Source organism: Mustela erminea, chromosome 1 (assembly GCF_009829155.1).
Source record: "Mustela erminea isolate mMusErm1 chromosome 1, mMusErm1.Pri, whole genome shotgun sequence".
Classification (NCBI taxonomy): Eukaryota; Metazoa; Chordata; class Mammalia; order Carnivora; family Mustelidae; genus Mustela; species Mustela erminea.
Window position 1 is genome coordinate 4733735 of NC_045614.1, and position 22613 is coordinate 4756347.

Consider the following 22613-nt stretch of genomic DNA (forward strand, 5'->3'; position numbering starts at 1 on the left):
CCTAGAGTGAGGCAAAGGAGTAGCCCATCCATAGATCCCACGCCGGACTCGTTGATTGGCTGAACACCTACCCCAGGCTGAGTCCTTACCTGCCGCTGAGCCCCGACGTCGGCCTGAAAACCAGACTTCCCCACTCCCTTCTGACCTTCGACCTACACCGAGCCTGGGCCTTAGTCTCTGGTTGAGCCCCCAACCTGGACTACGCCGTGATCCCAGACTAGGCCTGACCTCTGGACCCTAGTTTGAATCCCAGTGGGTTGCTGACCCCTCCGCTAAACTGACCCCAGTCTGAGATCCCATCCCAAATGCGGTGTCGACCTGGAACGAATCCCAATTCCAGTTTGAGTTTGAGACTCTAATACCAGGCTAAGCCACTGAGATCAGAACCCATGCTGAGCCCCTGACACGCCTGGTCCCCCAAATCCTGGAGCACAGCAACTTGAGGTTTTCTAGCCCAGAAGCCACCAGCAGGTGGGGCCAGGTCCCAACAGAGCCATCTGTCCCAGTGTAGGTGTCTCACTGTGGGCTCCTGGGGCTAGCCTCCTGGGCTCCCTGGTGTGTGTACTGGTATGGGTACTGGGAGCCAGGAGGCTTAGAGTCTCACTTGTGCCTGGGGGCGTCTGTTACCTCGGTAGACACAAGTAGCAAAGGCAGGAGCAGAGAGGATGAGGTGGGCGCTGCAGGGCTCTCTCCCCTTTCATCTCAGTGCCTTAAAGAGATTAATGAGGTGTGAACAGACTTTTATGAGCGAGGTGACAGACTTCCGAGCCCCAGGGCCTGAGTGTCTGGAGGGAGAGGTGGAGTCGGAACTAGGGTCTGTACAGTGAAACCTGATTGGATCTAAATGGATGCGACTGGAAAATGGGCAGGTGGAAGCGCGAACTGGATGAGGGCCGAGGAAAGACCTGGGCCCGGTGCCCCAAGGACGGTCTGTCCTCAGTTTCCCGGCGCAGACTTCGGGAGGTGGGGGAAGGCAGGATGCGGCGGGGGTGCTAATGGACCAGGCCTTGGCAGAGGCGCGTTCTGGGCAGGATCGAAGTCCTCCCATCCGCCCTGTGGCCGGAGGGAACCAGCCCATTAGTAGGCCCAGCAGAGATGTCTGGAGCCGGGCCGGCCCGCAAGAGCGGGGTGACCTCAGGTTCTTCCGGCGATGGGGTGGGGGAAGGACCTCTCAGGTTGGGGTTTCAATGTCTTGTCCCTTTAAGGGATGGTTGAAGGAAAAGAGAAAAGTAAGAACAGTCCCTGGCGGGGTAGGGTTGGGGGAAGAGGGGCCCGGGGGATTTGGAAAATAGGTGGGGGTCCTTTAAGGCACGGGTCCAGTGGCGGCTGGTGGCAACTTGCCTTTAAGAGGGGGCGGGGCGTCCGTTGGGTCCCGCCTCTTCGGGGGTCCCGCCTTTAGGGCGCTGTTCTGGGCCTCCTTGCAGTTGGGGGTGTGGCAGGGCCTGCGGGGGCGGGTCCGAGCTTGGAGTGGGCGGGGCCGGGCGCGCCGCTCCAAGCTGAGTCTCCCGGCGGCGGGCGGCGGGGACCGGGCGCGGCGGGGACCGGGCGCGGCGGCGGCGGCGGCGGCGGCGGCGGCGGCGGGTTCGGCGGGAGCAGCATGGATTGGGGCACCGAGCTGTGGGTGAGTCCGATCGGCCCGGCTCCAAGTTCCTCCCTTTCTGGAGTCCAGACCCCCTCCTCCTTTGCTTCTGCAAGACCTTAGTGGGGGCTCGGCGCTTTCCCCTTCAGAGACCCCTGGAGTCCCCGCTTTTCGCCTTTTCTCGGAGTTTCCCAGGGCGTTTCAGGACGTCCAGGATGAAGGGCGACCTTGCATGAGCGGACTAGAGAAACTGAGCACGGGGTTCAGAGTGAGGAGGGCAGAAGTCCTGGGACCAGGCCGGGGCGCCCGGGCGAGGTCACCTATTTTGAGCACCCTGGCTGGGCGGCCGGCTTATCTTACGGCCCCTGGGTCCCTGCCCGCCGCCCGCCTGTCCGGCTTGGGCGGGGGAGGGGACCCCCTGGCCACTTTCAACCCCACGTGGGACCTATAAGTTCTGACCGCCCTTTCGGCGCCTCCGATCAACACCTTGGGGCTTGGGACGCTCTAGGGGGGAGGGGGCCGCGAGGCTTAGCCTCGCGGCCCCCTCCCCCCATCCCGCCCCTAGGCGCTGGGAGGGGCCGCCCCTAGGCAGCCTCTAACCTCAGCTCTGGAAGCCCCAGGAATTTCCCCTTATCCTAGTCGGGACCTCTGACCTCTCCTTTTAATGGGGGCGGTGGCATCCCTGGGTTTCTGGGTGCAGCAGGGTAACTAGATTCTTTCTCCCACAACTCTGAAATTTCTTTTGAAATTGTAGTGGAGTCAGTGGGGGGAACCAAATCACATATTGGAGGGACCCCGGGAAGCATGGCGACCCGGGTAACATGGTGCCTGTCTCCTGGACGTTCTGGGGCCCCCCAAACTGCGGTAAACCCTGCCCCTCTGGTCCTGACTCACGCCGGGCCGGCCGGATTTTCCGGAATCTTGGGAGGGGGGATTAGGGGAGCCGGGGCTGGGGGGAGTGGCTCAGCCCCATTCCACACCCCTCTTGGCGGTCTGGAGACCGGGACCCTGCAGTCCGGCTGGGGCCCCGCCTCTGTTCCCTGGCCCTTCCCGGGAAGGGGAGGGGGTTCCCGCCGGTTTCCTGCCTCCCCCTCCGGCGCCGCGCGGGGGCGGGCCCGGGAAGCCACACCTTCTCCTAGCTCAGAGCCTTGAGGCTTCTCTGGCGCCTGGTCCTCCGGCGGTGGGGTCCCAACGTGGTGATCTCGAATCCTCCACCCGCTTCCAGGATCAGTTTGAGGTGCTCGAGCGGCACACGCAGTGGGGGCTGGACCTGTTGGACAGATATGTGAAGTTTGTGAAAGAGCGGACCGAAGTGGAGCAGGCTTACGCAAAGCAGCTGAGGTGAGATCCTAGGGTGGACCCGCCTGGGGCTGGGGGAGGCTTTTGGAGCGCTGGGGGCTCAGGCTTTCTGCCTCTCTCCATTAGGAGCCTGGTGAAGAAATACCTGCCCAAGAGACCCGCCAAAGATGACCCAGAATCCAAGTACGGATGGAGAGGGGTGGCCAAGCTAGATTTGGGGGGTCCCGGGGGTCTGGTCTCACTTCCTGGCCCTCTTGTTCAGTTCTCACCCGAGCCGGATCACCTGTGTCGGAACCTTAAGTCCACTATTTTCCAACCCCACGACTTGGGGCAATTGACTTGAGTTTTGCTTTTGTGTCACGTATTAAGTGAGTGAGGTTCCAGCAGTTACTAACCCAGTGCCTCTGGGTAACTGACCTGCATTTTATGCCTGTTTTCCTCACCTTTGAAACAGGATGATGACGACGATGATGATGGCCTTTAGGGCTCCTGCAGTCATTAACTGAGATAGTGCGTAGTTACATAATCCAAAAAGCTCTAGAAATCAGAAGATTGTTTTGGTACTCCGTTAGGCAGCAACTTCTGACCTCACTTAATGGTCGTCACGTCCTTGGTTTTTATTCCACTTCATGTGACTAGTAATACCTTTCACTGCAAAAAATATTTATAGTGTTTGGTTACAGGATGCAGCCCCTGATCCCACTGGGGGGACGCATAAAAGATGGCATAAGCATTATATTCCCTTTCTAAACTTGAAAAATTCTGAGTTCCGAAACGCATCCCAGTTAAGGGCTTGGGATAAGGGATATGGACCAGAATTTATGGTTGCTTCCAGGAGGAATGTATTGGGGCTTACCCTTTTCCATGATGGAGGTGGTTCCCGGAGCATCTGGCTCCTGAGGGATGGGGGGTGGGTGCCTAACCCCAGCTCACCGCCCCCGCTCATCTTGCCCTAGGTTCAGCCAGCAGCAGTCCTTCGTGCAAATTCTCCAGGAGGTGAATGACTTTGCGGGCCAGCGGGAGCTGGTGGCCGAGAACCTCAGCGTCCGTGTGTGTCTCGAGCTGGCCAAGTACTCACAGGAGATGAAACAGGAGAGAAAGATGGTGAGTGGTTCCCTCTCTGGGTCTTCCAAGGACCGCTACCTCAACCCAGGGGAACCTAACCATTTCTGTTTGCACAGCACTTTCAGGAGGGCCGCCGGGCTCAGCAGCAGCTGGAGAGTGGCTTCAAACAGCTGGAGAATGTGAGTTTGTGGCCACGGAGAGGGTAACTGGCTCCTGGATGTGCCTGTGTTGTCTGGCCCCGAGCCCTTCTTCTCGCCCATGGGTTTCCAGCTTGCCTGTTGCACTCCCCCTCCCCCATTTGCTGATGATGTTCCCCCATCCCTGCCCCAGTCTCTGAAACCTTGCTTTCTTACCAACTCTCTCCTCCTGGTTGTGTCCCCGGCAGAGCAAGCGGAAGTTTGAGCGGGACTGCCGGGAGGCTGAAAAGGCAGCCCAGACCGCTGAGCGACTTGATCAGGATATCAATGCCACCAAGGCTGATGTGGAGAAGGTACCTGTGAGCTCTGGGATGGGCTTAGAGGTCCGGCTGGGAGGGAGCCCGAACCTGACAGCGACCCCTGCCTCCCTATTCCTCAGGCCAAGCAACAAGCCCACCTGCGAAGTCACATGGCAGAAGAAAGCAAAAATGAGTACGCAGCCCAGCTGCAGCGCTTCAACCGAGACCAGTCTCACTTCTACTTTTCCCAGATGCCCCAGATATTTGATGTGAGTATTCCAAGCCCCCAGACCACTCCCTGAAAGACCCAGAAAGTTAACCAACTCTTACACATTTGTCAAAACCTTAGCGGCAAGTCCCGATCTCTAAATCAAAAAGGAACTAGAAATGACAGTGTGCTCTGTCTTCACTCAGACTGCTTTTTTTTTTACGCCAGAGGTGGCTTTCATGTTTTTGGGAACTCCTATGCATTCCGCTAAGCCCCAGCTCTAACAGCCCCTCTGAAAGGCCTCGAATTTGCTGTCTTCTGCTTTAGCGTCTACACTCCACTCCATCTTGCGATAGGTAGTATCTGGGTTGGATCTGCTGTCTGTTCAAAGTCCTGGCTTCATTGTCCCCTCCTTTGAGAAGCCTTTCCTGACTCCCTAGGCAAGGAGAGCTCCTCACACTCCCCTCTCAGATCTCCTGTTGCATGTCTCTCCTCTGGCCACCCGGGGCTGGAAGTCCCTGTTCGATTCTGGTTTTTTGTTGTTGTTTTTTTTTTTTTTAAAGATTTTATTTATTTATTTGACAGAGAGATCACAAGTAGGCAGAGAGGCAGATGGAGAGAGAGGGGGGAAGCAGGCTCCTTGCTGAGCAGAGAGCCCGATGCGGGGCTCGACCCCAGGACCCTGAGATCATGACCTGAGCCAGAGGCAGAGGCTTAACCCACTGAGCCACCCAGGTGCCCCTGATTTTGTGTTTTCCCCACCCGACTGGGCTCGGGGCTGGGGCCAGTGTGGAGCCCCATCACGTCTGCAGACTGAATCATGGCCCCAGGCCCCACGCATGTGCTGCTGTCTCTGCCTCTGCAGAAGCTGCAGGACATGGACGAGCGGCGGGCCGCCCACCTGGGGGCCGGGTATGGGCTCCTGTCGGAGGCCGAGCTGCAGGTGGTGCCCATCATCGCCAAGTGTCTGGAGGGCATGAAGGTGGCTGCGGATGCCGTGGATGCCAAGAACGTGCGTGTCGGGTCTTGGGCGAGTGGGCTGGCAGGTGGGCGGTAGCAGGACCCGGGCCCTAGTCTTGCCCCTGACTGTTTCCTGGCCACCCTCCCCACCCCTCCTCACAGGATTCCCAGGTCCTAATCGAGCTGCACAAGTCAGGCTTTGCCCGCCCTGGTGACGTGGAATTCGAAGACTTCAGCCAGCCCATGAACCGCGTGCCCTCAGACAGCAGCCTGGGCACCCCCTCCGATGGACGGCCTGAGCTCCGAGGCTCGGGTCGCAGCCGTGCCAAGCGCTGGCCCTTCGGCAAGAAGAACAAGGTGGGGACCGGGGCCCTCGGGAAGGGGAGTGTGAGTGGGGACAGGGGGGCCCCCACTGAGTCAGCCCCAGCCGCCAGGACGCTGAGTCCCGGGCAGGAATTTTCCTCTTGGCTGCAGGCCCAGGCTGGAGGGAAGGGAGGCGGCTCGGCTATTGGCCTGGGAGTCCCCCAAGGCTGAGGGGGTGCAGGGAGGGGGCCCGTGGCGTCTGTCTGCTGCTTCTTGGGATGCTGGGAGCAGACCTGCTGCTGGGATTCAGGGCTGGATGAGCGCTTAAGATACTTGTCTTCAGGACTACCCTGGAGTCTCTCTTGATCCTGCCAGTGGGTCCTTGGGCCCCTGACCCTCAGGCTGTTTTTTCTTAGGATTTTTGGCTTATAATGTCAAACATATACCTGGACCCCCCCTGATTTATACCTTAGACACCCCCTAAGTTTACATCCCATGACCCGGTACATACTTCTGATCCCTCTTGACGTAAAATGGATACCTCTCTGTAGTCACAAGGCTCCCCGAGCTTCAACCCACCTGTAACCGTGCTGACACTTCATGCCTTCTACCTTTCTCAGCTTGCCTCCAACCTCTGTGGCCGTATACCTGTCTGAGATCTTGATTCCCTGAATGCATCTCCCTGTTTCTTCTAGACTGTGAGCCCGGAAAGCTGGGTGGATAGAACCCTGAGCCTCCCTGCGCCCTCTTTACCCCCAACCCCCGTGCTAGGTGCTGCATACAGAACTCGAGGGATGGGTGACGTAGGCGGTAGGGAGGGGTCTGGCCTTCTGGCTCACAGTCTAATGCCCTCCCCACCACCTCCCGGATTTTTGTGTTGCTCTCTGCATGCATTTTCTGTGTGTGATTGTGCATCTTGAGTTGTGGTTTTCTTACCGTTTTTTTTTTCCTTTTCTTTTCTCCATTTTGTTTTCCTTTTTTCTTTATGATGTCCGTCCGTCCGTCCATCCTCCTTCTCTACATCCTCCCACCCCTCCTGACCCACCCCCTCCCCTGCCCCCGCCGGTAGCCACGCCCCCCTCCCCTCTCCCCCCTGGGGGGCCCCCTGCCCTGGGCATTGCCTAACGGACCCCCATCCCCCCGCTCCGGCCTCGACCCTTTGGCCATACTGAGTGAGATCAGTAAGTCAGTCAAACCGCGGCTAGCATCCTTCCGCAGCCTTCGAGGCAGCCGTGGGGTAAGTGAAGCCTCCGGGGGAGGAGGGGGCGGCCCCAGCCCGCCCAGTGCCGGGTGGCGGGACCCTGGGCTCACTTCCTGCTGCGGGCTGGGCCCCCTCCTCCGGTTGCCAGACCCGGACCTGCTTTGCTCTGTGCATGGCCTTGCCCCCCAAGAACCTTGGGTGGGGAGGAAGGTGGACTTGGTATGTCTTTGCACTGTCTTAGAGCCTGGAAGCTGAGAATCCCTGATCCCAAACTCAGTCTTCTTCCCACCTTGCAGACAGTGGTGACCGAGGATTTCAGCCACTTGCCCCCAGAACAACAGAGAAAACGGCTTCAGCAGCAGCTGGAAGAGCGGAGTCGTGAGCTCCAGAAGGAGGTCGACCAGAGGTAAGGTTGGGGACAGGCAGGGAACAAAATAAAAGAATAACCGAATTATACTGAAACGGTAGTCCAAGCTCTCCCCACCAAGCCGCAGGCCCTGGTGGTTTTATAGGTGATTCCTCCCACACTTAAAAGGAAACACTTAACTTCCCCTCCTGCAGCAAACAGAAAAAGAGTGAAAGCTGCCAACTCAGTCAGAGGCGGGTGGAATGACTTCCTGTATCAGTGAGAATTCAAGAAACTCAAATTCTGGACCCATTTTCCTTCACTTAGGATCTTAAATGCAGAATCCTAGCGAGATAGATCCGATGATATATTTTAAAAATAACGTTTCATGTGAAGGTCGCCCCGCAGCGCAGATGTACTTAATACCACGGAACCGTCCATTTGGATGCGGTTCAAGTGGGAACTTTGAACTTTCGCATTAGTGCCTTTTACCCGTAATAAAAACCTAGTTTTTTAAAAAAGACGAGTCATGATCCATTGGGTGTTATTCCAGTAATGAAAAGATGGTTCAATATAAAAACACCTGTTCATCTCTTTCACTACTCTAATTGGCTAAAAGAAAACAACAACATGATTATCTGTTTAATAACTCAAACACTTAAAATATTCACAATAAAAAAATCTGCCAGGTTAAAAAAGAAAATCTGTACTCACTTCTTCCAAGCAACAAGATCCTCCTCCCAGTCCTCTTAAATCATAGGAATGACATTTTGCTACTTTTGGATGGGTGGCCCAGTTCTGTTTTGCCATTGACGTGGAACCTCTCGGACAAAACTTTTATCGTATGAAGCTTTTGTTGTTGTGAAGTTCCATTCGGAACCTTGCAGTTCTTGAGTTTTTATTTTTATTTTTTGTTTATTTTAAAGATTTTATTTATCAGAGAGAGAGGTCACAAACGATATGGAGGGGCAGAGGGAAAGGGAGAAGCAGACGCCCCGCTGAGCGGGGAGCCCGATGCAGGCTTGATTGCAGGACCCCGGGATCATGACTTGAGCAGAGGACAGAAGCTTAACCGGCTGAGCCCCCCAGGCGCCTCCTGAGTCTTTAGGATGTAGGGGTGAAGGGAGCATGCTGTGGAGTCTGTCCTTCAATACCAGCTGTCCCACCTCTGCTTGTTTCCTCTTTTGTGGCCTGGATGTGGCATTAGGACTGGAAAGAAGTGGACCCCACATTTGACATTCCAAGGTCTATGCTTGTTACTACTTCTGCGTGTGTATCTAGTCTTGGAGGAAACAGGAACTATTGCTAAGAACACCGAACATGTGTAGATACTGTGTGAGGTACACTGTTTCAGATCCTTTACATAAGTTCACGGGCATTCCCCAGTTCTCCTGAGATTGGGAGCCGGGGCGGAATCCTGATGGTCTTGTTGGGGGCTGTACTTCTGATGGCTGGCACGGGGCCTGGTATGCAGTGGGTACATTATGTATCTGAATGAACGGAGACGCCCTTCTCAGTTTGCAGCCACTCACATGCGATCCATGCCTCATCATCCCCATTTTCCAGATTAGTGTCCCGAGACAGAGGTCAGTAACCTCACCCAGACTCACAGGCGAGGAAACGCCCGGGCTGGGATTCGAACCCAGGCAGTAAAGCGCTAGGCTAGCGTTTGCAGTGAAAACACTGGCTTATCTTGCTCCTGGCTCCTGGAAGCCAAGCACTTATTTTTTTCTGCTGGTGAAGTCATACGGGACTGTCCTTTCTGATCTGTCTGTGTCATCCTAGAGAAGCCCTGAAGAAAATGAAGGATGTGTATGAGAAGACGCCCCAGATGGGGGACCCTGCCAGCTTGGAGCCCCGGATCACGGAAACCCTGAACAACATCGAACGGCTGAAATTAGAAGTGCAGAAGTATGAGGTCAGGGAAGACCCTGGGGAGGGGTGGGGGCCAGCGGGCCTAGCTGAGTCACTTCCTGGGGGGGCAGAGGGGGGACGGGGACAGGGAGGTGTTGGGTGGGGGTGGGGCTCCAGCTGCTTCTCATCACAGCCCTGGGTGTGCATGGGTGATCTCAGGAAGCCTCCAGTCCCAGAATGGGCTGACCCCGCAGCCTGCCCTGGAATTGACCGTGTGACTCCCTCCTCTCAGGCTTGGCTGGCAGAAGCTGAGAGCCGGGTCCTGAGCAACCGGGGGGACAGCCTGGGCCGCCACACCCGGCCTCCAGACCCCCCAGCCAGTGCGCCCCCAGACAGCAGCAGCAGCAACAACAGTGGGTCACAAGATCCCAAGGAGAGGTGAGCGCGGAGGCTGGACTGGGTCCGTCCCCACCACCTGGGGGGCCTGTCCTGACCTGCTTCGCTCTCCCCACCCAGCTCTGAGGAGCCCCTGTCCGAGGAGGGCCAGGATGCCCCCATCTACACGGAGTTTGACGAGGATTTTGAGGAGGAGTCGGCATCCCCCATAGGGCACTGTGTGGCCATCTACCACTTTGAAGGTGAGGCCCGCGTGTGGGTCCCATCGCCTGCGTCGGGGCTGGGCGGTCTTTTTGGCTGGGCCGTGTTTACCTTCACCGGAAGCAGATCTGAGCCCGCTGCCTCTCCCACGACAGGGTCCAGCGAGGGCACCATCTCCATGGCCGAGGGTGAAGACCTCAGTCTCATGGAGGAGGACAAAGGCGACGGCTGGACCCGGGTCAGGCGGAAACAGGGAGGTGAGGGCTATGTGCCCACCTCCTACCTCCGCATCACGCTCAACTGAACCCTGCCACAGGCGGGAAGAAGGGGGCTGTTGGCTGCTGCTTCTGGGCCACGGGGGGCCCCAGGACCCACGCACTTTATTTCTGCCCCCTGTGGCTTCAGCTGAGACCTGTGTAACCTGCTGCCCCCTCCCCCCATCCCACTCCTCGTCCCAGAGGGACCCGCTGTGCCTTCCATATTGATGTACATACTCGTGTTTCAAATCTTCTCTTCCTGCCGCTGGGCTAGGGCCATTTTGTTTTATATAAAAAATTCTATAAAGCTTTCGGAGTCTGTGCCTTATTGGTAAGTTTACAACCTGGGTTGGCATATGCAAATGCCAGCCTCCTTCCTGGCCAGAGGGAATGAGGAAGGGGAGGTAAACTTGGGTACACCTTGGACATAACTTCCCCAGAGTTGGGTGCCCGTCTGTGACTTCAGTGTAGGGAGAAAAGCACCAAACATCCTTTCTGTGTTTACCGCAGCTTTACTGAGAAAAGGCAGTGTTGAGCACCTACTGTGTACCAGGCATTCTCCACCCGTGATATTTGAACACTGAGCTTTAATCCCTTGTGACAACACCTGGAAAGTACACAGCCTCACTTTTATGTTGAAGGCAGGCCAGAGAGGTTGAGCCATTTGCTAGAAGTCACACAGCTCGTAAGCATTTGCATCTGGCTTCTGAGGAGGAGATCTGCAAGTTCTTACCATTAAGAGTGTATGTTCCCCATTTGTAAGATGTGTGCTTGGGGGTGGGAGGTGGGATAGGGCCTCCAGACACCTGGGTTTTCTAGTGTGGGGGAGAAGGCTGTCCCTCACCCTAAGATCCATGTGCCTTTTGGGGGAGTGGTGTGGGTTTTTGCAAATCCCCCCTTCCCCCTTGTGTATAGCAGAATCTGGGTTCCCACTGCACTTGGCTATGTGCACAGCTTGGGGCAACTTCCTTGGTGTCTGCAGGGGGTTTCCATAGCTTGGGTGTCCCAGTATGAAGAAGGGGGTCTGTGCTTTCAAACATCCGGCTCCAGGCGCTGTGAAAGGACACTGAGGACGCGCTGGAACTTCTCTAGACGTGCGGCTTGTGGCGCCCCGACTCCTCGGCTTCCCCAGAGGAGCCTCTGCACGAAGCCTGTGGTCAGGGCCTCCCTCAGCTGCGGGTTCGGCCGGAATCCTGGGGGCGGGGCCAGGCGGGCTGGAGGCGGGGCCAGGCTCCGGCTCGCCCCACCCTACACCTGCCTTCTGGCCTTAGAACTTTGTCCCAGCTGGGACTGGAGGGACTCTGCCCCGAAGCTCTACACAACGGGGCGGGGTTGACGGGGAGGGGGCGCTCGGGGTGTCCGCAGGACTGGGGGTAGGGTGGCCAAGGGGCTCGGTGGAAGCAGGCTCTGCCAGGGTGCATGGGGGCAGTCCGTTCCAGTGCGCGAGGCCGGGTGGGTGGGTGGGGGGCCCTTAGGGGCTGTGCCTGGGGACAGAGCCACTTGGGAGGCAAGATTTGGAGTCTGGGCTGCCCAGTGCGACACATTTTGGGGGGAGACAGAGCCACGTTGGAGTGAGAGGCGTGCTTAGGTCGCCAGCGAAAGCGGAATAAGCCAGGTTGCGGATTCGGGAGGCTGGGCTGCCCAGGACCGGAGGAAGGGTTTGGCTCTGAATGCAATGGCGGGGGGTGGGGGGAGGGCGCTGTTCTACCAGGTTGAAGGACTGACTCATTTTGGAAAGAGCGAGGCATTGTTGGAGGGATCGAGATCCTCTGGGGGCAGGGTCGTTTCAGGTGGGAGCGGGAACGGGGTGGGGGCGGGGAGTGGGACTCTGTGGACGTGGCTCTGGGGCGGGGGGCCAACCCTTTTGGGGTGGAGAGCACTATTCCTGTCAACACTGTTGGCTGCGACTCGGACTCGGGGTGAGAGCTCCCCGGGGGCCGGGCCGTCCCGGCTTGGGTGGGGCTCCGGGAGGCGTGGCGGGAGGCTCTGGTGCCTGGCCTGGTGGGGTTTGGGGTGCTCGGTTAGAGCCTGCGGGGTGCTCGGGAAGTGGGGCCTTCTGGCAGCCGGGAGCAGAGGGGAGCACTCACCTCGTAGGCGCCGGGCTGCTGCCTCACGGAACTTGGGCGCATCCCGGGCCACCTGACGCGCCCGGTGCAGGGTGCGCAGCAGCCGCTCGCAGCTCTCGTCTAGCGGCCCCGGGAGTTCCTCGCCCTCCAGCAGGCGCACGGCGGGTGCCACGTGCGGCAGCGCCACCTCGCCCGGCTCGCAGGGGCCTGTGCGGGGAAGGGCTCTGAGCTAGGCTTGGGGCCGAAGACGCGGCCAGAGTGAAGAGGGTGGGAGACTGGGTCGAGGCGGACCGTAGCAGCAGAAGCCCAGAAACACTGGTTCCAGCCTAGCATGGAGCAGCAGGCCCGGGTCAGGGCGAGGACTGGGGCGGGGGCGGGGCCTAGGGTTCGGGCCCCAGGACAGAGCCGGACGCGAAGGGCGGGGCCTAGAGCGAAGAGGGCGGAGCCGATGGTGAACTGATTTGACTTGCGGGGCCCAGAGCGGGATTAGGATTCGGCTTAGAGCTGGTGTGCCGCGCCAAGGGCCGCCACTCACCCGCGCCCTCATCCAGTGCCCGCATCAGCGGCTTCAGCTCCTGCTCGAAGGCCAGCGCCGCCTCCGTGTGGCTCCTTCTGAGCTGGCGCCACGTGCGTTCCAGCCGGGACACCTGAGGGAGGAGCCCTGATCACGCTGTCTCTTCCCTCTTCCCCGTCACCTGCCCTCGGGCTTCCTCCTCATTTCTGCTCCCCACGCACCTGGGGCATGAGCAGGGCCCCCATGACCGCGGCCAGTCCAGGCAGGTCCCCGGCCGCCCCTGGCCGCAGCGCCAGGGCCAGCTCCACCAGGCCCCTCAGGGTGGCCGCGCGCTCCTCCAGCGGCCCCGCGCAGCCCAGCACCGCCAACGCCCCGGCCAGCGCCAGCGCCTCGTGTCTGTGGAGGTGGAGAGCGAGGGTCTGGGGGCAGTGGAAGGTTTGTAACTCGGAGGTGAGGGGCATGGGGGCGGGGGAAGCTTTGCCTATCTCCCCTCCTCCCTGGGGGGTCCGTGAATGGGGGGAGGTTTGAAGGCCCTGGGGATTCCAGGCGGCTGGCTCACCTTTCCAGAAGTTCCAACCTCAAGCGATGCCCATGGGGAAGTGTGAGCAGCTCCAGGCCAGAGGCGACCCCCATGGCACACCGCTGAGCCTTGGTCACTCCTAGGAGGCCTGTAGCCTGGGCGGGGTTGGGGGGGAGGTTAGCGGGGAGGTCAGCTGACGAGAATGAGTATATGGGTGTGAGGTGCTGTTGGGCCTTGGGGCCTCAGCCCCTGTCTGGGGAGGAGTGGCCCAGTAGTCGACACACCTGGCAGTCCACCAATAATAGGTGCAGGGCCGTGCTCCCAGGATGGTGCTCCAGGAATAGGTCACGGAGAGTACTCAGGACTCTCGGTTCCAGGGGCCGATTCTGGGGGCCCAGCAGGCAGAAGGGGTTGTTAGGGGGCCAGAAAGAGATCTCGGCCTCGGGTCTTGCAAAACTTCTGTTCTCTTCCTCCTCCTCCTCCTCACTGGCTTCCCACCATGGGGCCTCTGTCTCTGGGCCTGTGTGGCCCAGGGGGGTTCCTTGGGCACTGGGCACTCGGGGCACCAGCTCACAGTATGTTGGGGGGCGTTCAGATGCCTCCTGCAGCACCAGTGAGGGTGTTCGAGGTGGCTTGATTGGTGCCTTGGCATGAAGCTGCCCATCGGAGGCTCTGAGGCTGTCAACAACGGACCCCAGAGGAGGCGGGGTCTTCAGCAGCCCGGGGTCACTACCCATCCGAGGGAGGGCGCACATGGGCACAGCGGAGGCTCCTAGGGGTCAAACAAGACGGAATGAAGGGGGTACACAGAAAAGATAGCTGGATGGGGTGGGCGGCTTGATGGGTTACCCCCCCAAGTCAATAACTGTGTCTCTTGGACTTACAACTTCATCTATATAAATGCTACACACTTATCAGTGGTCTGAAAATGAACTTTCTTTAACACTTAGGTATAAATTCTGAATACTACAGTTTAAATGTGAATTCTTTGTTTGTTGCCCCTCTGATGTACAAAACTAAAATAGGAAAAAAAATTATTCAAAATTCACAAAACTCCAAAAGCATAGAAGAAACTACACTTATCAAACTTTCAAATGAAGTCTGTGGCATGGTTGCTTCTGAGGTTATCAGAACTTAAAGCTGCATCCAGACTATTGGGAGATGCTGTATTTACCAGCCATATAAATAGGCCCACTTATAGGGACTTAAAACCTTCCCATGGTTCTAGCTCATTCTGAGTGAAGGCCAAAGTCCTCAGAGTAGTTAAAAAAAAAAAAAAAAAAAAAAAAAAGCCCCCAGATCTGAGTCTCGGATAGTTCAGCTCCACTCACATCCTTTTGGTTGAATGCAGTTCACATTCTTGTTTTGGCCCCAGGACCTTTGCACTGCCTGTTCCTTCTGCTGGGGTCACTCTCACCACCCCCAGATAGTCACATCATTTCCTCCTTCACCTCTTTCAAATCTTTCTTCATGTGGCCTGTCCTGACTACTACTTAAAATTATAATACTCCCATCCACCTATTCCTAATCTCCCTGACTCTGTTTTACTTTTAACTTTTACCCCAAAGAAGACTCATTTTTGTTGTCAATGTCCATCTTCCTCCAGTAGGATGTTGGAACCACCGGGCAGAGGTCTTTGTCTTTCTACTGAGTGATACATGTCAGCACTTAGTACAGCAGCAGACAGTGAGGCTTCAGGGTGAATGGGGAGTGGGGAGGCAGGGCAGATGGGGCAGACAGGGCATAAGGAAAAGCCTCTTTTAAGTAGGATGGGTCAGCTACTTTGAGGAACTCAAGTTAAATGAGAAGGAGTCAGTCAGGAAATGATTAGGGGAATGGGTTTTCCCATGACCAGAATGGTGAGTGCAAAGACCCTGAGGCAGGAACAAGACTGGTTGGAGTGGGGTGCCTGGGTGGCTCAGTCATTAAGCATCTGCCTTTGGCTCAGGTCATGATCCTAGGGTCCTGGGATTGAGCCCCAGGTTGGGCTCCCTGCTCAGCGGGAAGCCTGCTTCTCCCTCTCCTACTCTCCCCCATCTTGTGTTCTCTTTCGCAAATAAATAAATAAAATCTTTTTTTTTAAAGTCACCCATTTTAAGCCCCTACAGAAGTGTCTGTGAATTTCTTAATCACATGACAATTTTGAAAGTCTTTTTTATTTTATTTTATTTATTTATCTCACAGAGAGAGATCACAAGTAGGCAGAGAGAGAGAGAGGGAAGCAGGCTCTCTGCTGAGCAGAGAGTCCAATGCGGGACTCCATCCCAGGACCCCGATATCATGACCTGAGCCAAAAGCAGAGGCTTAACCCACTGAGCCACACGGGTGCCCCGAAAGTCTTTTTTTAAAAATGATTTTATTTATTTATTTGACAGAGACACAGCAAGAGAGGGAACACAAGCAAGAAGAGTGGGAAAGGGAGAAGCAGGCTTCCTGCAGAGCAGGTAGCCTAATGCAGGGCTTAATCCTGGGATCCTGGAATCATGACCTGAGCCGAAGGCAGACGCTTAGTGACTGAGCCACCCAGGTGCCCCACAATTTTGAAAGTCTTATTGTCTCCAGTTTCCAAGAGCTTAAGTCATCTGTGCCGTATCAGTCAGGCAGAGAGTGGCAAAGCAATCTTGGGGCCCTGTGCTGTCCTGGTAGACCCTTACCTGGTTCAGAGTGGTCTTCTCTTGACCGCCCCATGTGCTCCAAACCTGCGGGCTGACTGTCACTCCACTTCCTAGCCCTGGGGGACAGAGAAGAGGGAGATGTGTAGTCCCACCCTGAGCAGGGCAGCCTCCACCGATGCCCAGAAAACCCTCTATCTAGTCACTCAGCACCAGCGGACCCCAATCAGGGTGCTCTATCCCAGGGGACACCTGACAGTGTCAGGAGACATCTTTCGGTTGTGGCAACTGGGGGTGGGGTGGAGAGGATTCTATAGGCATCTAGTAGAGACCAGGGGTGCTGCTCAATGTCCTACAATGCACAGCACAGCCCCCCTCGCCCCCCCCCATCAATCCAGACCCAAATGTCAGTATCGGTTAGTGCACAGGTGGGTATCAGGTGTCATTGGTGAGGTAGAGAGCCTATGATTACCTGGGCAGCTCTGACCGAGCTGGACTCTCTAGGAGGGTGTCCTCACTAAAACTGCGTCGAATGGGTCCTTGCCGTATTACAGGTCTGGAGGCCACAGCCCCTGTGGCCCGGGACAGTGGGCGCCGCCCGGTCACATAGCTGCGGACCAGGGAGGGCAGGCTTGGGAACCATTCATCCTCCAGCTGGAAGAGGGCTGAGGGTCGGCCCGGCCGGGGACGCAGGGCCACGTGGAGCACCTCGAAGTGCAGCGCTGAGCCCTGCCAGCGGCAGGAGATGACGGGGCGGCCCGCCCGGGCCCCGGAGGCTCGAACCAAGAAGTCCCCGTCTTGCTGCAGGAGGGCCTCAGCCTTCTGGGGGTGGAGGACAGGAGGCAGGGGGCTTAGCCATCAGCCCTGATCTGCAGTTCTTGTGATTCCTCACCCCCACCCCCACACCCAAGAAAAGCCACCCCAGAGACCAGGTGGTTTCGCAGCAAACCATTTCCCAGTTTTCTCACGGGCACGCCTCTGGAATACATTTCCCAGGCTCCCTTGCAGTTAGTCGTCATCTGACACGATCTGGCCAATAGGATGAGGCCGAACCACCGCTGGGAATGTGCAGACCTGGTTCACACAGCCCTCCTGCACAGGCGCACAGGCCTACAGGTTCTGTCCCCTGCCTGTCAGGGGATGTCCCCCAAGGCCTTGTGGAAGGTAGAGCCACAGCTAGAAGAGCTTGGGTCTTGATGGACTTCTGGAGCTCCACATTCCCCACTCCTCAACTAGCTTGTACCGTAACATGGACAGCCCCAGAATATTGGCTGTGTTTAGCCAGGGACATCTCAGGGATGTTTGTTGCCGCTGCTAGCTAATACTGACTAATGCAACATCCAACCTGAGTAAATGCACAAGGCTTGGTGCACAAATGTGGCTTCAAAAAGTGCCATTCGCCGGATCCTTCCAAACTGATTGCAGCCTGGAAATCCTGTTATAAAAATGTTCAGGCAGTCTTATGCCAGCTGTAGTGGCCGGTGTGGAAACGGGCAGGGGCCACAGTACCAGAGGGAGGCAAAGCGGACCTGGCGATGGGAACTGATGACTGAAAAATCCGTATGGTGCACACATGTAGCCTTTCCTACATGCCAGGCCCTGCTGTGGGTGTAAAACATATGAACTCATTTAATCCTTCGCCAAGGTTAAGCAGTAGATACCATCACACCCATTTTACAGATGGGGAGACCGAGGCCCAGGTAGGTCAAATACCTTGCCCAAGGGCATACAAAATGTAAGTTGTAGGGCTGGGATTTTTAACCACTAAGCAATAACGGACTCTCACAATTTGATTGGATGGCCAGGGTCCCAGGACTCCTGAGGGTGACAAATGAGTAAGATTTGGGTTGAGCGCGAGATGTCAAGAGTGCACAACACTGACTGAGCACTGACTGTGCGCCAGGGCCTGTTCTAGACCCTGGAGACACAGTGATGAATGATGCCAAGGCTCTGCCCTGTGCTCTCCGGGGTGGGGGGCGGGTAAGACACGTGACAATGAAGCACAATGAATGAACATGAATGAAGAAGATAGATAATGTCTAAGAGTAGTCACCGAAGGTGATAAAAGAGGGAGACGGGACCCTGATGGCCGCCGGTGCCTGGGACCCAGATGGAGAGATAAGCAAAGCCAAGAGTCCAGTCGGAGAGCATGCCACGGTACCAAGCAAGCTTCAAGACAGTCCCCAGACCCTCAGCCACTCCTTCCAATAGACCTTGACTGTAAGTCCCTCCCCCAGGACCCTAGCAGTCCCCAGAAGTCCCCAGTAGTTCAAGGGCGGGAGAGGTTCCCTATCAGAGGTGCTGAGGCCCTGCAGGAAGCGGAGATACCTGACGGGACAGGGGGCCGTGGTACCAGGGCTGGCTGGCAAGGTCCTCTCCATCCTGTAGCACCTGCATGGAGCTCTTGGGGGCAGAGGGTGCAGGGGCTGAACTCTGTACTTTCAACAGTCCTCAGTCTTCCACATCTGTAAAATGGGAAGAATTATTCCTGCTTCCTAAGCTTCCTGGGTGGCTGGGTCAGCCTTTCCATATTCCCCTTAGTTTTGGAGACAGTAGCCCACATCCTATCAACCGTAAAATGCAATTCTCTCTCTCTCTCTCTGTATTCTAACATACAAACATATTCTAAACATATAACATAAACATATTCTAAATATATAACATATAAACATATTCTAAGTTAAACAAGTTACTCATAGAAATATATATACATTAGATTTTGTTTATATATATACATGCTAGATTCATATACATACATCATATAAATTAGGCTATGATTAACTTCAATTTAGAATTGGCTGTGATCTCATGGGAGCACTTGTGCATTCACTAGGATTCTCGCAAAGGGAGAAGACCTAGGCACTCCCTTCAAATGTAATGCAATTTTCATGCCGATGATATGATGCTATATTTCAGAGAAAACTCATTACCTAATTCACTCAAACTAATATTTATGGGGCCCCCACCATGTGCCAGGTGCTGCTGGGCACCAGAGGCCCAGCAGTGAACAAAACAGGGGTATCCCTGCCCTTGGAGACCTGCTGTTCCAGTGGGGGAGACAGTAATTAAGAAAATAAATAAGGAGATGAAGGGGTACATAGATCAGAAAGACGTAAGTGGGAAAATAAAGCCAGGGACAGAATATGAAGATTCAGTGGTGGAGATAAGATTTTCCATAGGGGGGCCGGGGAAGGTCTCAATCAGTGACAACTTGGAGGATTTTGAGGGAGTGAGCCAGCTGGGCGAAAGAACATTCCAGGCCAGAGTGAATGTATTTGAGTAATCACTACCTTCTAATCAGTATGTGTACACACTCAAGAATTCCTAAGTTGTAAGAAAATCTAACCCATACGTGGCTTTCCAATGTAACACCATTTCTTTAAAAAATGTTATTATTTACTATTATATTTTAAAGTAAGCTCTGTGCCCAGCATGGGGCTCAAACTCACAACCCTGAGATCAAGAATCACATGCTTCACCGACTGAGCCAGCTAGGTGCCCCTCCGATGCAATACATTCTGAAGATATTAAAAAGTCATATTTTGTAGAAATGCCAGCAAACAGCAATTTGGCATTTGCAGATTCTTAAATTTTGGAGCCATGCGGTTTGTTATTATTATGGTCAAAAGTCAGGTCTCTGATATTTTGGGACTCCCTTGATATTGGCCGGGCCTCAGGCCCTGTGTGTCTCCAGTGTCTGGTGGAGAAAACCTGCCCTGGATGGGAGGGAAGCAGCAGGTCCGTTTCTCATTTCCTCCACCCCTAAGGTGTTCTGGGCCTGGCTGGGTGTGCAGGGAAACAGCACCAGGATTCTCTCATCCTGAGTCAGCAGGGCCTTGAGGGCCAGAAATGGGCAACAAGTTCCCAGGCCCGCCCCAGGTGCTGCATGCCTGAACACCAGGTGTGTCTCCTGGATGCCTGTGTACTTCCTGTTTGTCAGCTGGGCCAGGCCAGCCTCTGTCTTGAGTCCCCAGACGCCAGCTTCCTCTGTCTTGTGCCCTCTTTAGTGGGCACGCACGTGGGCCACTCACAAGGCTCTGGTTGGTTTGGAGGAGGGGAGTTTGGATGAGGGGGGAGCGCAGAGTGGGCGCAGGTTAGACACAGGCCAAATAAACCCTCCTCCTGCCATTCATCCTTTGGAATAATTTCTGGATATTTGGGCAGGGGAGAGAGGAAGGGAACAGAATCAGGAAGAAAATGGGGTAGGGGCAGACATGGAGAAAAGAAGGGGGTTATTCATGCCCTATAGACCACACCTATGTACACACATGTGAAGGGGGTCAACTATACACATGGACACGTGGACACAGTCGGACACAGGTACTCAAACATGACATTGAGCAAACACTGATTGGTTGAGCATTTACTATGTTCCAGGACCTGTTCTTGACCCTGGAGACCCAGTGATGAATGAGATCAAGGCTCTGCCCTGTGCTGTCCGGTGGGCAAGACAAACGATAAATAGCACACAACGAATGAAGAAGAAAATGTCTACGAGAAATCACTGAAGACGATAAAATGGGAACGTGTGGTAAAGAAGACTGGAGGAGGCAGCTACTGTAAATAACATACAGTCAGGAAGGTCTCTCCCACCAATGTCACCAGGTGACATTGGAGCTGAGCCCTCAGTAAAGGGAAGGAGACAGTCGCGCAAAGGTTCAGAGAAAGAGCAGTTCCAGACAGGGGATCGGGGGTGGGGTGGGGGATGGGCGGGTGGCCAGCAAGCGCAAAGGCCTGGGGGTGAGACAGCATCAAGGAAGCCGTTGTAGCTGGAATGCACCGAGCAAGGAGCTGAGTGGACAGCGGCGAAGTCGGCAGGGAAGAAACCATTCTGGTGCACCCCAAATTCTCATGTTAGCGGGATGCCCTGGGGGTTACGGAAGGGTTTTAAATGAGGGAGGGGCGCGATCTGGTTTGTGGTTTAGAAAGATTGTTCAGGCAATGTGGGAACAGGGAGATTTTCGTGTTGCACAGGAAACACGCTTTGAGATGCACTCCCAGGTACGCCCAGGTACACGGACACGCGTGACGCACAGCACTCGGCGACCCTTCTACGTCCGCTGATGCTCTTGGTCCTACACTCAGATTCTCCCTGCGAGCCGGTGGCCCCACCTGGAAAAGAGAGGACTCCCCTCCCACAATAACCCCCGATCCTGGATGTGCCTGGGGCCCCTCACTCACCTGGGCCGGGACCCGCGGAGCTGGTGACAGGCTGGGGCCAGGCCGAAGCCTGAGGCTCTACGGCTCCGGGACCTCCCTCCCCGCCCCAGCCGGCCCACCTTCTCCGGGCCGCACCCGCGGGTTCCCGCGTCAGTTCACCTGGCCCCGCCCCGGAGGACTCCGCCTCCGAAGGTGGCCTCTCAGGACACCCGCCCTCCTGTCTCCGCTCCACCCTCTTAGAACACTTCTCGGCACTTACCACGCCCCCTTGAAAACCACGCCCACAGACCACGCCCCCTTGGGAAAATCCGTCTGCCCCTGCGGCCTAGAATGTCGCCTCGCCCCCATCGGTTGGCAACGCCCACACGCTCCTCGCCCCTCTTAGTCCCGCCCCTTAGCGCTCTGCTCCTAGGTTCCTCGCAGGCGGGTCCTAAGTACCCCGACCCCTTGGGACATGGGGAGGAGTGTTTCTCTCCTCACCCCCCAGGGTTCCTCGAGGGGACAGAACGGCCCCTTACGGGCTCTCCTGCAGCGCGGGGTTGGCGGCTGCTGTGACGTAGAGGTGCGCTTCCTCCAGACCGTCCCCTTGGGTTTCCGGGAAGGGAACTCCAGTGCGTGTCGGGTTTTGTGGAGACGGATGCGGGAAAACACGACAGGCTTCCCCGTGTAACAGCGGGAGGGAGATGAGCTAACTCTGGGGGATTACGGCGTGGGAGACATTCAGGTGGTTTCCTTGGTGGGAGGAAGGAGGTGGGAGGGGGGCTTCCATCCCGATGCTTGGAGCAAGCAGGGAAAGGTTGGGGGAGTGGATCTGGAACAAAGGGAGGACGGTCGAGCCGCGTTTATCGAGGGCCCTGTGCGCCAGGACCGTTCCGCTTCCTTGACCTGCTTCAACGCATTTGATTTTTACATCGACCTCTCAGTGAAGTAGGTGCTATTTCCATCACGTCCATTTTCCAGATGGAGAAACGGAGGCAGGGGGCAGCGAAGCGATTTGCCCAAGTTGACCGGCTTGGGAGTGGCGCAGACGGGATTCGTACCTGGCGCCCTGGAGCGTCATCCTGCCGTCCTCTCCTTCCTCTGTGCAGGCCCACGATCTCTGACCCCTAGCGTGCTTCCACATGGTGAAGGTTACTGTCACCCATTTTACAGATGAGGAAATGAGCGCCCGGGATGGTTGGAGATGAAAAGTTTCGGTGCCTGTGGGATCGCAGAGCTGGTGATTTCCAGGCTCGGCTTTCCCCCGCGCGAATGTGGAAGAGTCTCGAGGCTCAGGAAATGCTGGGGGGAGTGTCTTTTCCTTGACCTCCTCCTACCTAGTTTTGGTTCGGGTAGAGGGTTGGGCGGTGTGTGTGTGTGTGGGGGGGATCTCCACTGAAAGAGACTAGCGCCCCCTAGTGATGAAAGAATTAAGAAAACCCAAGAGGGGTGCCTGGTGAGGCAGATGGGGGAGGGGAGTCTATGCAGCCGAGTGGGGTGGAGGTGGGGCGAGGGACCTTGTAGACAAAATGATTTCAGGTAGTGATGAGGTCTACGAAGGCTGTAAATGTTTGCCAAACGACTGGATTAATGAGCGACCCCCTCGAAGTCTATAAGGAAAGACACGGTGGTGGCCAGGGCCCGAGCCATACCTAAA

At 56.2% G+C, this 22613-nt stretch overlaps 2 protein-coding genes across 4 annotated transcripts; one reads left to right on the top strand and one right to left on the bottom strand.

Annotated features, from left to right (window-relative positions):
- The first annotated feature begins 1507 nt into the window (after positions 1-1507).
- TRIP10 (thyroid hormone receptor interactor 10) lies at positions 1508-10416 on the top strand. 2 transcript variants are annotated; one of them, XM_032308382.1, is made up of 15 exons: positions 1508-1621; positions 2805-2920; positions 3005-3061; positions 3835-3982; positions 4060-4122; positions 4329-4433; positions 4520-4648; positions 5453-5599; positions 5710-5904; positions 6920-7087; positions 7348-7457; positions 9183-9315; positions 9544-9689; positions 9768-9889; positions 10004-10416. In XM_032308382.1, the coding sequence occupies exons 1-15, from the start codon at positions 1598-1600 to the stop codon at positions 10150-10152; spliced, it is 1812 nt and encodes a 603-aa protein (XP_032164273.1). In that variant the 5' UTR covers positions 1508-1597; the 3' UTR covers positions 10153-10416. The 2 variants fall into 2 exon arrangements, with proteins under 2 accessions (XP_032164273.1, XP_032164281.1); XM_032308390.1 differs by lacking the exon at positions 6920-7087.
- Positions 8418-22269, bottom strand: SH2D3A (SH2 domain containing 3A). 2 transcript variants are annotated; one of them, XM_032308412.1, is made up of 10 exons: positions 20999-22269; positions 18146-18282; positions 16290-16639; positions 15860-15936; positions 13490-13977; positions 13245-13360; positions 12907-13081; positions 12707-12818; positions 12193-12378; positions 8418-9189 (listed from the first exon to the last, which is right to left on the bottom strand). In XM_032308412.1, exons 2-10 carry the CDS (start codon positions 18212-18214, stop codon positions 9179-9181), a joined length of 1584 nt encoding a protein of 527 aa, XP_032164303.1. In that variant the 5' UTR covers positions 18215-18282; positions 20999-22269; the 3' UTR covers positions 8418-9178. The 2 variants fall into 2 exon arrangements, with proteins under 2 accessions (XP_032164303.1, XP_032164295.1); XM_032308404.1 differs by lacking the exon at positions 8418-9189 and adding an exon at positions 10598-11298.
- Positions 22270-22613: the final 344 nt, after the last annotated feature.